General features: G+C 42.6%; 1 protein-coding gene across 1 annotated transcript in view; it reads right to left on the reverse strand.

Moving 5' to 3' along the window:
* LOC145361306 (raftlin-like) overlaps positions 1–17,396 on the reverse strand; it is a 110,972-nt gene extending 93,576 nt beyond the window's left edge. Inside the window, exons 1-2 of the mRNA XM_080216962.1 lie at positions 16,816–17,396; positions 12,185–12,340 (exon numbers count right to left, since the gene is read on the reverse strand). Of these exons, the coding sequence (XP_080073088.1) occupies positions 12,185–12,329 (145 nt within the window). The 5' untranslated portion in view covers positions 12,330–12,340; positions 16,816–17,396. The remainder of the gene's footprint in view (positions 1–12,184; positions 12,341–16,815) is intronic.
* Between the last annotated feature and the right edge of the window lie 520 nt (positions 17,397–17,916).

The raw sequence follows: 17,916 nt of genomic DNA on the forward strand, positions 1-17,916 counted from the left end.
ACAGGGGGAGGGGCAGCACAGGTTGAAGGCACACGGGTTCTGCTCAATAGCACAGTTTACAGGGAAAGGTTCTTGGACATGTACAGTATGCTTGGTGCACTGGCTGGTCTACAAGAAAACCTACAATCAATGTTATGGAGTGTGGAATACTCTAGCACTGACTTGGTATATGGCTTTGTGTAGAGCTTTGAGTCTATCTTTTCCAGTGTGGAGATGGCAGTCAGCTCCACAAAAGCAATTGTGGATTTAAACATAATGCAGTGTTTGATGGTCAATGTCTTCGTTTCCATTGCTGCACAAGCAGGAACTATCCACAATCTGAGTGCTGTGTGGAAGCTTAGCTAAGGCTTATGTAATCGTAGTTTATTGTCAAGCAACCTCAGTCCGCTGCCATAATGACTATGGACTCCAGTGCTCAAGGGGATTTGCAAAGTTTTGCAGCAGTCCGCAAATTTATCCTCCAACAGATTACTACCGCTCTGAGCTGGCACCTGAAGTGGGTGACAGTGGCTTCACACAACACAAACCTCTGTCCTCTCTCAAGATGACTGCATCTGTCCTCTCACCACTGCCATTTTGCCAGTCCTCTCGTTGTTGTCTGTCAGCTAGCTAGCCTAGACTGCCTAGACTGCTGTCATCCATGCCAAAGGGCTGCAAAGAGCTGCAATCCTTCTGGAGTCAGAGCTGTCTGAGGCCACCTTGCAAGCCTATCTCCCACCAAAGTCTGTCCCACTGAATTGCCAGCCATGCTGCAACTATTAGAATATAGAACATGTAAAATAGAACAGTACAGCACAGTACAGGCCCTTTGGCCCTCGATGTTGTGCCGAGCTACGTCCAAATCCAAGATCAAGCTATCCCACTCCCTATCATTCTGGTGTGTTCCATGTGCCTATCCAATAATCACTTGAAAGTTCCTGAAGTGTCCGACTCCACTATCACAGCAGGCAGTGCATTCCACACCCCAACCACTCTCTGAGTAAAGAACCTACCTCGAACATCCCTCCTATATCTTCCACCATGAACCTTATGCAATGGCATCTCAATAAGGGCATAACTATAAGAGTGAACAAAGGCAATAATTTTCAATTCCTGTCTGGAACAGAGATGCCAGAGGACCGGAGGACAACCAATATGGTGCCATTATTCAAGAAAGGAGAAAGGGATAAACCAGGAAACAACAGGCCAGTCAGTCTAACCTCAGTGGTGTGGGAACCATTGGAAGCAATTCTGAGACAGGATTAATCTGCATTTGGAGAGGCAGGGATTAATCGAGAACAGTTAGCACAGTTTTGTGAAGGGGAGGTCACATCTGACCGACTTGACTGAATTTTGATTGAACAAGTGATCAAGTGATTTGACATGCTCTACTTGGACTTTGACAAGGCTTTTGACAAGGTTCCACACGGGAGACTGATAGCGAAGCTAAGAGTCCATGGGATCCAAGGAAATTTGGCAAATTGGATCCAGAATCGGCTGAGTGGAAGCAAAGGGTGATGATCAAGGGGTTTTTTTCAAACTGAAAGTCTGGGGGTCCCTAAGAGGTCAATTTTGGGACCCTTGCTGTGTGTGGTTTATATAAATTATGGAGGGTTGATCAGTAAATTCACAGATGATATGAAAATTGATGGGGTGGTAAATAGAGAGGATGATTAGATTAGAGAAGGATATGAATAGGCTGATCAGATAGGCTGATCAATGGCAAATTGAATTCAATGCAGATAAGTGCGAGGTGATGCACTTGGGCAGGACAAACAAGGCAAGGGAATACAACGTGACAGTGGTTAGCACTGCTGCCTTACAGTGCCAGGGATGCAGGTTCAATTCCGGCCTCAGGTAACCGTTTGTGCGGAGTTTGCACATTCTCCCTGTGTTGGTGTGGGTTTCCTCTGGGTGCTCCGGTTTCCTCCCACACTCCAAAGATGTGCAGATTAGGTTGTGGCTATGATAAATTGGCCCTTAGTGTCAACGAGCTTAGCAAGGTAAATACATGAGGTTACAGGGATAGGACCTGGGTGGGATTGTTGTTGATGCAAGCTCGATGCTGAATAGTCTCCTTCTACATCGATGATTTCTTTTTCTATCTTGGGAAGCAGTAGGATCAGAGGGACCTTGGCATGCATGTACATCAGTCTCTTAAGATAGTAGGACAGGTGGATAAAGTGGTTAAGAAAGCATATGGTGTTGTTTATCTTTATTAGCTGCGACATAGAGTGTAAGAGCATGGAAGCTATGCTGGAAGTGTATAAAATGTTGGTTGGGCTACAGCTAGAGTACAATGTGCAGTTCTGGAATCTACATTATAGGAGGGATCTGATATTACTGGAGATTTACCAGGATGTTGCCTGGGCTGGAGAGTTTTAGTTATGAGGAGAGATTGGGATAGACTGGGGTTGTTTTCCTTGCAGCAGAGGAGACTGAGGGGGGACATGATTGAGATGTATAAAATTGAGGGACATAGATAGAGTAGGCAGGAAGAAACTTTCCTCCTTGGTGGAGGGATCAATGACTAGATTCACAAATTTAAGGAAAGGGGGTTATAGTGGGGATGTGAGGAAAAACTTTTTCACCCAGAAGGTAGTGGGAGTCTGAAACTCACTACCTGAAAGGATGGCAGAGGCTGAGACCCTCATACCATTTATGAAGTATTTAGATGCACATTTGTGACACCAAGGCATGCAAGGCTATGGGCCAAGTGCTGGAAAATGGGTTTGGAATTGCGAATGGTTTGTCTTTGACCCACGCAGATGCAATGGGCCAAAGGGCCTTTTTCTGTGCTGTATACCTCTATGACTCTAAAGGCTCAAAAGAAATGTACAAAGGTGATTAGCTAACTTTTGTGTGCAATTTTAATATTTTGTTCGATAAATGTGATTTGGAATATTTGTTTTGTGGTGGCTTTTATCCCAGCAATAAGCACATGAAGACATTACAATGTACAGTAATAGAGGAAGCTAAGGTGTGTAACTTGTTGAATGGAGATTTGCGGTTGTGTGTGATACCTGTAGTGCTGAAAAAAATAGGCTGAATTTTTCATCTGTTTGGCACATTAACAGATTCCCACGACAACCACACACGCTCTCCCATCCCTTGCTCCCTGGGGTAATGAGATCCATTTAAATCAGATAGTTAAAATGATTTAATGAACATTTTATATCTGAACAGCTGAAAATACTAACTAAGTGTGTGTATTATAAATGCACATAGCCCCATTCTGTGTCATTGTCTTTGTCCTAGGTCATGTTTCACGCTGTGTCAGATAGGAGTTGCTTCAAGGAGAATCCATAATGCTAAATGGACATTCATATAAGTTTCATGTGTTTAGAGATTTCAAAGAGCAAAGAACAAAGAATAGGCCCTTCGGCCCTCCAAGCCTGCACCGACCATGCTGCCCATGTGAACTAAAACCCCCTATCCTTCTGGGGACCATATCCCTCTATTCCCATCCTATTCATGTATTTGTCAAGATGCCCCTTAAAAGTCACTATCATATCTACCTCCACTACCTCCCCTGGCACTGAATTCCAGGCATCCACCACCCTCTGTGAAAAAAAACTTGCCTTGTACATCTCCTTTAAACTTTGCGCTTCACACCTTAAACCTATACCCCCTAGTAATTGCCTCTTCCGTCCTGGGAAAAAGCTTCTGACTATCCATTCTGTCCATGTCTCTCATAATCTTGTAGGCTTCTATCAAGTCGCCCCTCAACCTCCATCGTTCCAATGAGAACAAACCAAGTTTCTCCAAGCTCTCCTCATAGCGAATGCCCTCCATATCAGGCAACATTCTGGCAAATCTTTTTTGTACTCTCTCCAAAGCCTCCACATCCTTCTGGTAGTGTGGCGACCAGAATTGAACGCTATATTCCAAGTGTGGCCTAACTAAGGTTCTATAAAGATGCAACATAACTTGCCAATTTTTAAACACAATGCCCCCACCAATGAAGGCAAGCATGCTGTATGCCTTGTTGACTAAGGCTTCAAGGAGAATCTATAATGCTAAATGGACATTCATATAAGTATTGTTTGTTTAGGGTCTTCGTGACCATTTATCGCATTGCCCAATCCATCACGCAAACCAGCCTCCCATCCATTGACTCTGTCTACACTTCCCGCTGCCTTGGCAAAGCAGCCAGCATAATTAAGGACCCCACACACCCCGGACATTCTCTCTTCCACCTTCTTCCTTCGGGAAAAAGATACAAAAGTCTAAGATCACAGACCAAATGACTCAAGAACAGCTTCTTCCCTGCTGCTGTCAGACTGCCGGAAGATTGGAAAACGGCTAATGTTACGCCGTTGTTTAAGAAGGGTGGCAGGCAAAAGGCAGGGGATTATAGGCCGGTTAGTTTAACGTCTGTTGTAGGTAAAATGTTAGAATCCGTCATCAAGGAGAAAATAGCGAGGCATCTTGAGGAGAATTGTTTGATAGGGCAGACTCAGCACGGTTTCGTTAAGGGGAAGTCGTGTCTGACGAATTTATTGGAGTTCTATGAGGATGTGTCTAGGTGTGGTGTTTCTTGATTTTCAGATGGCGTTTGATAAGGTGCCGCACAAGAGGTTATTACAGAAGGTCAGGGGGCATGGAGTTGGGGGTAGGGTGTTAGCGTGGATAGGGGATTGGCTGTCAAATAGGAGGCAGAGAGTGGGGGTCAATGGGTGCTATTCGGATTGGCGGTTGGTGACTAGTGGAGTGCCCCAGGGGTCAGTGCTGGGGCCTCAGCTATTTACCATTTATATAGATGATCTGGAGGAGGGAACCGAGTGTATGGTGTCGAAATTTGCTGATGACACCAAGATTGGTGGAACGGCAAATTGTGCGGAGGGTGTGGAAAGTCTGCAGAGGGATCTAGATAGGCTGGGCGAATGGGCCAGGAACTGGCAAATGGAATTTAATGTTGGCAAGTGTGAAGTTGTCCACTTTGGTAGGAATAATGGTAGGAAGGACTATTACTTACATGGCGAAAAACTGCAGCATGCGACGGTGCAGAGGGACCTGGGGGTCCTTGTGCATGAGTCGCAAAAACCCAGCTTGCAGGTGCAGCAGGTGGTCAGGAAGGCGAATGGGATGCTGGCCTTCATAGCGAGGGGGATTGAATATAAAAGTAGGGAGGTTTTGCTGCAACTGTACAGGGCACTGGTGAGGCCGCAGCTGGAGTACTGTGTGCAGTTTTGGTCGCCGCACTTACGCAAGGATATTTTGGCCTTGGAGGGAGTGCAGAGGAGGTTTACTAGGCTGATACCGGAGTTGAGGGGGTTGAACTATGAGGAGAGGCTGAATAAACTAGGCTTGTACTCATTAGAGTTTAGAAGAATGAGGGGAGATCTCATTGAGACGTATAAGATGATGAATGGGATGGATAGGATAGAGGTGGAGAGACTCTTCCCGCTCAGAAAGGACAGTAGGACTAGAGGGCACAGCCTCAAGATAAAGGGGGGGCGGTTTAGAATGGAGTTGAGGAGGAACTTCTTCACTCAAAGGGTGGTGAATCTCTGGAATTCTCTGCCCGTTGAAGTGGTGGAGGCTGCCTCGCTAAATATATTTAAGACGCGGGTTGATGGGTTTTTGATAAGCGAGGGGATTAAGGGTTAAGGGGAGAGGGCGGGAATGTGGAACTGAGACACGACAGATCAGCCATGATCTTACTGAATGGCGGGGCAGGCTCGAAGGGCTAGATGGCCTACTCCTGCTCTTTTTCTTATGTTCTTACTTTTGAATGGACTTACCTTGCATTAAGTTGATCTTTCTCTAAACCCTAGCTATGACTGCAACACTACATTCTGCACTCTCTCGTTCCCTTCTCCGTGAGTGGTATGTTTTGTCTGTATAGCGCACACGAAACAATACTTTTCACTGTATGTTAATACATGTGACAATAATAAATCAAATCAAATCAAATGCTATTTGTGAGGCCTTGCAGTGCACAGATTGACTGCTCCATTTCTTTATAGTACAAGAGTTGCCACAATTCCAAAGTGCTTCATTAGCTGAGGGTTATCCCGAGGTCACAAATAGTGTTGCTTAAATTTAAGTTGGTTCTTTATTTAATACTGAGCCTCATTTCAGGAAGATATATTCCTTCCATCAAAACTAAACCGGAGCGAACAAATCGAATCTAGGCAGGATGGGATTTTGTGGCAGGTTTTATTTGCTACAGCAACTAAGGTTCCAAAGCAGTGAACATAACAAGGGAGCCAGAGATTGATGATGCGGCAGTGAATCTGCCTTGGCCAAATGGAACAAGGCAAACTTTGTACTGGCATAACCAATGCTAATTAGATTGCATGATTTGGAAAGTGGTGCTTCTGATCATATTCATATGGAATGAGGCAGGAGAAAAAGCACAATGAGAAATGGATGGAGTTTAGGAGAATGAGAAGTAATTTAGTTGAAGCATATCAAATTCATAAGGGGCTTGACAGGATGGGTGCTTGAGCAAATACTTCCCCTGATTTGGGAATCTACAACATGGGGTCAAAGTCTCAGAATAAGGAGATGAGGGGAGATTTCTTCACTGAAAGGGTTGTGAATCTTTGAAATTGTCTACCTTACAGCTTTAGCTGCTCAGTCACTGACTATGTACAAGAGAGAAGTCGATAAATCTTTTTATACTGAGGGAATTAAGGGATATGAGGCGAGGGGAGTTGAGGTAAAAGTTCAGCTATGATCTTACTGAAAGACTGAGCAGGCTTGAAAGACCAAATGGAATGCTCCTGCTCCTATTTCTTAAGTTCTCATGTTGCTAAGGAGACCTTCATGGTGGAATTTAAAGTAAATCCATTAACTAATGTGTATTATTCTTTCAAAATTGGCAACTGAAGGCTAGCTTAATAGTGTCCTGTACATGGAAGGATTACACAATAATACTGATATGAAGCGTACAGACAAATCCCATCATCACTAGGTGAGGTTATGCACCTGAAGCAAGCTTTCACTATTCTGTTAAAGAACAAAATGTATTGATTACTTTGAATGTTAACAGTAAATTTACGGTAATTTAAGTGAGCACTTTGAATAAAAAGAGACAATTTTATATCTTTACTCTGTTAGAAATACCTTAAAGCCTAAAACATACAACTGAATGTACATCCAGCTCAGCAGGAGTTTGTCACATTTATATTAACAACCTGTTAAATATCCCTCCATTGTTAAACTTGGGTAAGGCATTAAATTCCACCCACTTTCTCCTTGTTGACTTGTCTCACAGATACCCAATCTATGTAAGCAACCCCTCACAGTTGTGCTTGTTGTGCTTCCTGGATGGGGAACCCCATTTACCAAGGCTAATACCAGCAGAGGCAGGTTTTAGCCCATAAGGAGATATCAATTATCCACTTAAGGGCCTCAGTTGATGAAAGGGCAGAAAGGCCATCCACGGTCTTCCTGCCATGAGCTTATCTGGGGCAGAGGTGCAAGATGGCAGAGTTCCCACCCAATTAAATGCCTCTCCACCACCAAACTGAGGGACGGTATTCATTTCCATCCATTGTCTCACAGATAGCCAGTCCCTGTGATTCATGTGTCAGCTTTGGTAGAACAAGTCAGCTGTTAATAGAGGGGGGAATGATAAGAGGAGAACTGAAAGTCAAAAACTGATCCTGCCTTTACACAATGTCCCCATAAATCATACAAGGTTTGCTGGATAATGACCAGAAATTCTGGTCAATTTCCTTCCCAAACATAAAGGTGCTGAGGCCACCACAGCTGAGATCAATTATTCAGTACACTTCAAGGATTGAAGCTGGACTCTATAACACAGTTTTTCATTGTATAATCTCAATGAGTCATCAAGGGAGTTTGCTCCACAAAACCTTTACTAATTTGGAAACACTACTACTGGTAATTTGCTGAAGTATGAATGTTAAATTTGTCAGCAGTTGAATGGCTTTAGCAGCTTATGCACTAAATCTTTTGATAAGCAACAAATGGGTACAGGTAAGTCATAAATAACAGTTTCATTGGGTGCAAATAATCCAAAACAGAGCAAGCTATCAAAACCATTCAGTTTTTAATTGGGTTTGACCTTACATAAGTGTCACTGCAGTAACGTTTCTTTGTTCCTTTCTCCTTCTTGTAGCCACACTTCCTTTTTATAAAAATAAATGAGCCTGGCATGTAGATTTCTTCAATAGAGATTGTTACTTCTGTTCAGTAATTGGCCAACAGGACATGTGATGTCCCACCCTGGGGCACATTTACTGCAATCCAGAGTCTGTCTAAGAACTGGTGAAAATGAAGGCAGGCAAACTTCAGCATCAGCTGAGATTAGTACTCAAATCTGTGACTGACTTCAGAGTATAATAACTTCACACGTTGGAGTTGCTGCACTGTCGAAAGACTTTGTATGAACAGTGGCGTTTTATATATATATGACTCGAAGAAAATTCTTAAGGCGAATACAACAGTTAAGTCTCCCTTCAGGAATTTAAGTTTTAAAGTTGTTTACTTAACAATTAGCAAGATGTGGCATTAAGATATCCCCTCTTTTGTACATACACACATATTTCTACATTTAATAAAAGATGATCAAATAATATTCTGAATGATATTTTTGTTGTATTCATTACATCAAGCCATTAATTTCTTGAAAAAGATCAATTAAAATGTTCACAAAGACATGTGGAATGCTCTGAAAAAAGGTCAAATAACTGGGAGTGCATAGTTACTATTTTTGTAATAATAACCTAATCAGATCAACCAGAAACAAGATGGATGGGAAAGCTATATTTCTGTCAGGTTTAAGAAAATGTGATATTAGAAAAGCAGAATGTGGAGTGAGGAGTGGAGTCTGCAGGCAGCTGGAATGCATTGAGCTGTTTCAACTGTGGCCTTGTTTTCAGCACACAGCCCTTGTTTTCCTTCCTCTCCTCTCTTTCCTGTTATAATCTGTTACAGTGCTTATTCCTCAACCTATATTCATTTGTCCTTATTTCTCAATAATTCAACTCCAGTGGACTGCCTTCGAGGCAATATTTCCATTCATTTCACTGCACCATCCGAGGAATCAGTTCACCTCATCGAATATGTAATTATTGCTGATGTTATCTGTACCAAACGCTATTACTAAGCAACTAATGTAAAATATATTATTGATGATACAAATTTATTTTTGATCATTGAATCTGACCATTTGGCAGGAAAATAAAACCGATACCAGAAGTTGTCCCATTTATGATCTTACCAATATGTACATAGAGATATAAAATTAACAATGTTCATTCTTTCCTATCATTAGTTTTGCTGATGATTTATTTTACAAAACTGTCCCTTCAATCTTTCATGTACCCAGTGGCCATTGGACAGTGCCAGCCTGGTAATGCTCAGCTGACACCCTGGCAGTGCCGATCTGGAATCTTGAATTGCCTGGTTGGGCATCAGATATACATGTGCTTGTGGCAATGCCAAGGGGATGTGACCTAAATGGGGGTAGGGCTATGACTGGGGAGGGTATACAAAATGACGGGGGGACTTATGTAGGGGAGAAGCTGTGCAAAGGTGAGCTGTGTAATGGGGGAGCTCTGAAAGGGGAATGCTCTGCAAGGAGGGATCGCGCAGGACAGTCATGTGGAGAAATCATGCAGGGGGGTTTGTGTGGAGGGGGGATTGCGCAGCAGGTAATGCAGGGTGGGGTCATGTAGGGGGAGTTATGGACGGTGTTGTGACAGGGCAAGCTCGGGAGTCCGCCAGGAGACTCACTGGGAGAGTCCTGATGCCAGTTACCCATATTGGTAATTGGTGTGGGGGGGGGGGGGGGGCGCAGCAATGCCACCAGTGATTATGGGGGCAGGGGGATGGGGCGGTGTCTGATGTCCATGTGGGCAGGGTGGGGGTGGAGATCTCCCAGTTCACTGTGTGATCAGCACACCCTATGCAATAGCACCTAAGCGCTCTGCTGCTGGCTTCACCAGCAGACGTAGGCTGTGCCGCCCCATCCAGTGCAAAGCTCCAAGCTGTCAGAAATACTGACTGAGTGCTGGAGGATCGCAGTGCTGAACTTGCCCAAAAGACTGATGTGGAACGCTCCCGTTTTCATGCTGTTATGAATGGATGAATTTTTCTAGCCTCCTCATGTCCCATTCACAACTTACTTTTCCAACCAGCTTTGTGTCATCAGCAAAATTAACAACCATGCCCTCAAACTCTTCATCCAAGTCTTTTATATAAATTGTAAAAGAAAATTGTAAAAAATTGATGCCACACCACTGTGGCAAACTACTCATTACATTCTGGCAACCAGAAAAGAAACCAATTTGTTTCCTGTTAGCTAGCCAATTTTCATCCGTGCCAATATGTTACCTCTACACCATGAATTTTTAATCTCCACAATAATCTTAACAAATGTCTTCTGGAAATCTAAGTACAGTATATCCACCGGTTCCACTTTATCCTCAAAACATGTGACTCCTTCAAAGGATTTCAATAAATTTATTAAATATGATTTTCCTTTCATTAAAATATGTTAACTCTGTTTGATTGTTGGCTTTTCCTAAGTATCCTGCATTAACATTCTTAATAATAGCTTCTAACATTTTCCCTATGACAGATGGCCTGTCCCCCTCCCTTTTTGAATAAAGGAATTGCATTTGCTATTTTCAAATCTAACAGAACTTTTCTCAAATTTAAGGAATTCTGGCAAATTAAAACCAGCACATTAACTATCTCGCTAACCATTTAAGACACTTGAATAAGCCCACAGCTCCAACAATTTACTAAATATCACTTCCCTGATGATTGTAATTTTCCAGAGTTCCTTCCTCCAATATCTTGATTTAGAACATAAGAACATAAGAAATAGGAGCAGGAGTAGGCCATCTAGCCCTTCGAGCCTGCCCCGCCATTCAATAAGATCGTGGCTGATCTGAAGTGGCTCAGTTCCACTTTCCCGCTTTCTCCCCATAACCCTTAATCCCCTTGCCTACCAAAAACCTAAGTACCCGCGTCATAAATATATTTAGCGAGGTAGCCTCCACCACTTCAACGGGCAGAGAATTCCAGAGATTCACCACCCTTTGAGTGAAGAAATTCCTCCTCAACTCGGTTCTAAACTGCCCCCTCCTTATCTTGAGGCTGTGCCCTCTAGTCCTGCTGTCCTTTCTGAGCGGGAAGAACCTCTCCACCTCTACCCTATCCATCCCCTTCATCATCTTATACGTCTCAATAAGATCCCCCTTCATCCTTCTAAACTCCAACGAGTACAAGCCAGGTCTATTCAGCCTCTCTTCATAGTTCAACCCCCTCAACTCTGGTATCAGCCTACTGAACCTCCTCTGCACTCCCTCCAAGGCCAAAATATCCTTGCACAAGTGCGGCGACCAAAACTGCACACAGTACTCCAGCTGTGGCCTCACCAGTGCCCTGTACAGTAATTTCTGGAAGATTACTTGTATTCTCTATAGTGGAGACTGATGCTAAATACCTGTTTAATTAATCTGCCATTTAGGTCATTTGGAGGGGCTGGAGAGAGGGATGTGGTCCATGCACAGACCATCAGAGTGATCGTGCAGAGGGTGTGAAATAGACTGGAGTGGACGACCGAGGCATTGGAGGTATGATGGACAGAAAGGCCATTTGTGGTGAAATTGGGAAGAGGCTGTAGTGATCAGTGGGCCTAACTGTGGAATTCCAATAGCATGTAATAGAAAACAGGTTTGCTTGTGCTGGGGTAGTGGGGAAAGCACTCCTGGCCCACTAGCAGTGCTAGAAAGGCATTTAACTATTATGTCCAGCCATTCTTACCTCCTTTCAGCTGTTGGATTTGCCAAGCTTTGGGAAACCCAATTCGCAGCAATTAAACTTAAAACAGAGCTAAACTTGGAGGCATGCAGCCTCATTAAAATATTTGAATGATAGATCTAACTCTCGTTAGTTCCCCAACCCACCTCCATTAATACCAGAAGAGGATGCATCTTTGAAAATAACCAACCCTTTACCCCTCTCTTACTGTTCCTACTGAGGAATTAAGATTCCCCTATGTGTGACTGTCTAAAAGTGGCTGGTATAGTTATCATAAGCAGCTTGAAGGATGGTTATCACAAATCAATGGTATGAGATGATTTTCGTTATTTAAACAGGCAGCCAAATCATTCATGAGAACATTTGGTGAGTAACATATCATCAGGCAAATGATCAGAATCAATTGCTTTAAGTCACAATAATATAAATGGTAAGCATGGCCATCACTTACCAATCTCTGCTGTGGTGAAATCCAGGTGTTTATACTGATAGGCTATTCCCACTTTAGTTTCCACTTGTGGTCGTTTAAGTGTTGAGTATATTTTGCCTGGGCTGTTCTCATCAGGCTTTTCCAGCTTTGGTAGGCCACAACCCATTGTGACAGATGCTAATTCAAAATAGAAAAGCACAAAAAGTGATAGAATCAACAGCAGAACAGCAATAAATGACAGATTCAGATTCCTCTGGGAAACTAAATAAATCTTAATCAAATAAATGAACCACAAATTGGATGAACTATATTCATCAAAGATGTCAAATTCAGTTTGTTCAATGGATTTCGTCCTTAGCAACACAACTGCAGTCGTAGAAATATTTAGCAGTATTAACAATGCAACGTCTTAGTGGCAAGAGGTTTTCTACATTTGGTTTTCTCTGTTTTAACCGTCTGTACTGTTTCACTAATTCAGGGCTAAAATGGTTCTAATTTCCTATACTATATCTAGCAAATGATGGCACCATTGGGCACACCATTATTACCTAGTTAATGCTTCAACATGGAATTATTGATCACAGTGCTCTTCATTTGTAAAACTCAAAATGTTGACCTTTTGATTGCGGTTTTGCATGTTCTCTCTCAGTATCTTTTATCTAATTGCTGATCTGAAAATATTTAATAGCTAATTCTGGAAAAAGATAAAGCGCCGGTAATATGGAACATTAACACAAAGTATTCGAGATTCCTACCCAATACATTAACCCATCTTTCTATTTCAGCCACTGACATTTCCAGCTTTTCCTGTTTTCATTGTTGATAGTTGACATAAAAAGTGCTGGTAGAATTTTATGTGACTGGAATAACTGCTAATTTGGTGGTGATAAAACTGGTACAACAAGAATGAGTTTACGCTCATCCGAGAACCAAACAAGCAGACTGTGCTTTAACTCCTAGAGGTCTTGTTCCATTTCTGGGTCATATTAATAAAAACTGCAGACTCTAATTAACATACAAGATCCTGCAAATAAAGTTTTATAATTCCACACACACCTTAATGTTATTTTAGCATTCTTTAAAAAGTCCTTTTCAGATGAGGGAATAAAAAATGTGCTTCTTTGAAGGTTGTGAAGTTAGGGCTGAACCGTTGATGTAAACCAGCACAGCATACAACATTTGAGAACAATCTGAGAATTGTTTGACCAGAAACATCCAAGAACTTAAGAAGTGAGAGCAGGAGTGGATCTTTCAGCCCCTCAAACCTGCACTGACATGAGGTACAGTTATGGCCGATCCACAACCTCAACCCCACTTCCTGTCCAATCCCCATAGCCTGTTCCTGTGTTCAGAAATCTATCTCAGCCTTGAGTAGACTCAATGGCTGAGCAGCTGCAGCTGGCTATGGTAGAGAATTCCAAAGATCCGCAGCCCTCTTAGTGAAGGATTTTCTCCTTAACTGAGTCCTATGGTTGCCCCCTCATCCTGAGATTATAGACTGGATTGTGTGTTGAGAACAGGCTCCCATTGTAAATGTCGAGGGGCGGGGGAAGGGGTGGGGAGGGTAACAGGGGGGTGCAGGGGTGAGCCAGCCTCTGTTGGCCTGGCTCATCTGACTTTATTTTTTCCAAGCCTTTAATTGTTATGAGGCGAGACTTTCAACCCCATCCAGGAGGAAGTGCCATCTCAGAGAGCTGCCAGCTAATCGGAGATTGGCAGCTCCACTGTAACTGAGGCACCACCAGGTGCTGTGGCCACTGCCGGTACTGCACTGAGGATATCGAGAAAGTGTTCAGTGATGAACCAAACGTCCACACGAGTCTCAGATCTTGCTGTGGCCATGCTGGCAAGCTCCAATGAGAGCGGTGGAGCAGTCATATTGGGCAGAGCAGGGGAGAAGATGAACATGTAGAGGAAAAACTGCGAAGGAGCCTTCTGATTGGCACAGGAGACAAAGAAAAGAGGAGTGCCCCCCCACCCCTCAACCGCCATGCCCCCACTAAACAGCAGTCCGCAGGTCTTTTCTACCACGCATTAAATCTGAGTAGTAGCTGGATTAATTACTCACTTAAGGCCCTCATTGGACCAAGGGTGGGCAGTCCACCTGACATCTCCACCGCAACTTGTAAAATTGTGGCAGGGTGGCAGGGCAGGTTGATCAGCAGTGGGCACACCGCCTGTGCCACTGCACCCTATTTTATGGGTCCACACAGCTGCTTTGTCATCCATAGGTGATCTGTAAAATCAAGTGCTACGTTCTGGCTCATGATTCTCCAGACAGGGGAAAGAGTCTCTGAGCATTGAACAGGATGCATAAAGCTGGCTTGTATTCTCTTAAGTTTAGAAGGTTGAAAAAGTATCTGATCAAGGTGTTTCAAATGAAAACAGCATTCAATATATAGAAACCAGTTCCTGTGACAAGAGGATCTAGAATAAGGGCCAAAGTTAGGACCAAGTCATTCAGGATTAAAACCAGACACGAATGTTACACACAAATGATAGTGGAAATCTGGAACTCTCTCCCCGAAAAATTGATGGGTCGTTTAAAATTTTAAAACTGATATCAATAGTTTTTGTTTGGCAAGAGTATCAAGAGTTATGGAGCAAAGATGGGCAGTAGAGATGAGGCACAGTGACAGATCAGCCATGGTTTAATTTAATGGTGGTATCGGTTCAAGAGGTTGAGGGACAGTCCCCACGAGGCCACTGCAATTTTAACCATAGGGCCTCATATTAACTCCTGTTCCTCCTGGCCCCACGGAGGAATATAAAATCTTACCTAGAAGTCCTCCTTGGCTCCCCAAACCTCTTCTTGCAAGGCTTCACCTGGTGTAAAAGCTTGCCCACTCAGAGATTTAAATCGATATTGGGGCCAGATTATATATTCAATTCTGATTAACATATATGCATTCGAACCCTATCAGCTTTGGGTGGCAACTCTGCTAAATTAGGGTAACTACAGGAGCTGGCATGCCTTTCTGTATTGCTGCTATTGACAGACAAAGTCAAATCTGCTCTAAAGTTTGTGTTTGGTGTTTGTTTTGTGGTCTGTTAAGTGGCAGACGGAATATCGATGCACGACTAAGTTCAGTATTTACCGTACTAATGCCCCTGACACTAGGACCAATTTAGCATGGCCAGTCAACCTAACTTACACATCTTTGGAGTGTGGGAGGAAACTGGAGCAGCTGAAGGAAACCCATGCAGACACAGGGCAAACTCCACACAGTCACCCGAGCCGGGAAACAAATCCTGGTTCTTGGCACTGTGAGGCAGCAATGCTGATCAACTGTGCCACCATGCCGCAGTGGGTCTTCTGTGACTCATTAAAACAAATGCCTCAAATGGGAGAGTGACTTCAATATTGAGTCAGTTCTGATTTGCTAAAAATGTTCTATAATTGTTCATAAACAGTATCTTTAACAATTATTATTTACAGATAATAATTATCTTTAAACCATTCTTTGTTTTTTAAAGAATTACTTGCAATGAATGTTATGCTTGTTTTTTTCAGTGACCAAAGGATTCTATTTTCAAATCTCATATTACATTTATGTTTTAGTCAGGATATTTTTCATTCATAAGTTTACAAGACATCACTGGGAATTCACATCCTCTTCAGAAGTTACCTAACCTGACTGAGAGGAAACTTCTGTTTTCAATCCATGTGCATAATTGAAATACTGTGCATTTATTATTTCTTCTTTACCTCTACAACAGAAACCTACTGAAAGAACTGGAATGGTAGTTAATATGAAAACAAAGGTATTAAATGTATTTTTTAAGGGACTGCAAGCTGGAATTCTCAACGCCAGACTCAGTGAGCTGAGGAACAAAGTTTCATCATTAGCTAAATTGTTGGTTTTAGTTTTTTAAATAATTGCCACTAGTTTTCAAAGCACGCTCTATCACATTCTGTTAAAGTTTTGGAGATTAGTTCCAAACTGTCTTTAACTACAGATAAAACCTTGTAAAATAGTCATTTTTCTTAAAGAAATGTAGCCATGCTGTACTTTCCAATAAAGTCTGTATTTTATGAGGGGAAGGAGACGCCATTAATACATCATTAAATATGTGTAAAGAATTCAGCATGCAAGTCCAGCTGAATTTTTATTTACTCCTGTGGTGTAACAATACTTATGGTGTCAATGGAACAAAAGTAATTCCACATGCATCAGAATTGTGCAAAAATACTTATGAAGCAAATAGTAAATAGAACATTTAACCCTTTGAAGACTGATGCTCCTTTTATTCCATATGTATAAACTTCATACAGTTGGAATATAAATGCCAACTGATGTAAAGAGATCATTCTTTCTTCATTATCAATGGGAAACAATATTATTAAATATTCTAAGATAATGCCTTGGAGACTATGTTTTTCAGACATTTATAGACTTAGTTGGTCCATAACGGGTTAAAGAAAGAGCTCTTCAGACAATTCACGTTTATTTTGTAACACATTTCCTGTGACATTTAATCAAAGGAAAACAAAGGCTGAAAAGAAGGTTTATATCGTAAAGACCAAACAAAATACTGTTTACATTGCGGCAATGCTCTCGTGCTCTTTCAGAACTAGCACCAAGGCACACAGTCTACAACGACATTTAGAACTATTAACATACAAATTCAAACACAAATAATGGATTTACCTGAGAAAGGCTTGCCCCAAAAATTATTTCAAACAAAACCGGCGGTCTGTTCAGGAATTGCGAACAATCCAAATACGACCCACAAAGAAAGGTTCTCTCATCTCAGGGAAGGAAGTTACTGACCCTGAAGGAAACTTGGATGAGCTTTACGAGCAAGAACTAACTCGAAAAAGGCTGGAGTGCGACAAAGCACAACAAGCGACTCCCAGAAATACAGGGAGGGGGGAGCCGAGCCATACGTGAAAGTGGCTCGATCCTTATACAGATTGTACAAATGAAGTTTGTAGCTCTAAATTTATCCGCTCACTTCCTTTTGCTCTTGCAAAAAAACGTCATGCATCAAAAATTTTAATCTTCATCGCTGCGTGTTCAGTAAAAAACCACATCCTGTAACAGTTTCGGTGTGTTTTTTTTCCATTCTTTTCCCACTCTACTGGTCAAATCACAATTGCAAGGAAACGTCTCCAAAATACCAGCTCCAGTCTTGTCGAGATCACTGAAATAAGTGAGCTGGGTACGAGGCGAGAGCAGAGCAGGCAAAAATGTGTCTGAGCCAGCTGAGCTGTGTGAGCATCAGTGCAGCCGCCAGATGGGTCTGGCCAGCATGCTCTCTTCACTCTTCAATGAAATTCACATTTTAAAACCCGGACCGGCAGAACCCCCTCCCCTGGGGCTGAAATCCATTAGGGGGATCTCTGGAGGAGACTGTTAAAGGGGGCAATCCACTCCTGGGACAGTCTGGGACTAATTGAAATTTCACTTAAATAAAACAGAAAAGATCTGCTGGTCTTGAAAAACAAACTGCCACAGGGGACTCAATTATCTGGTCGATGTCAAAGCAAGAAAGTTTGGAGGATTAACAGTCCGGAAGAACTGACGATGGATTGATATGAGGCAGCGACCAAGTGGCTGAAAAATCCAATCATAGTCTAGAGAAGGTTGTCTCCCCAATTCAGACTCAGACCCCCGTGGTGGCCATGGACAGCTGAGCCGAACTGATGCTCAACAGAACCACTCAAAACTGGTCCGTTTGTGTCTTCAGGACCAGACAAGTTATGCTGGGAACATGGATCACACTACGCAGTGCACTGAAGAATAGAC

The sequence above is a fragment of the Carcharhinus amblyrhynchos genome, chromosome 2 (assembly GCF_965287045.1).
Source record: "Carcharhinus amblyrhynchos chromosome 2, sCarAmb.v2.hapA, whole genome shotgun sequence".
Classification (NCBI taxonomy): domain Eukaryota; kingdom Metazoa; phylum Chordata; class Chondrichthyes; order Carcharhiniformes; family Carcharhinidae; genus Carcharhinus; species Carcharhinus amblyrhynchos.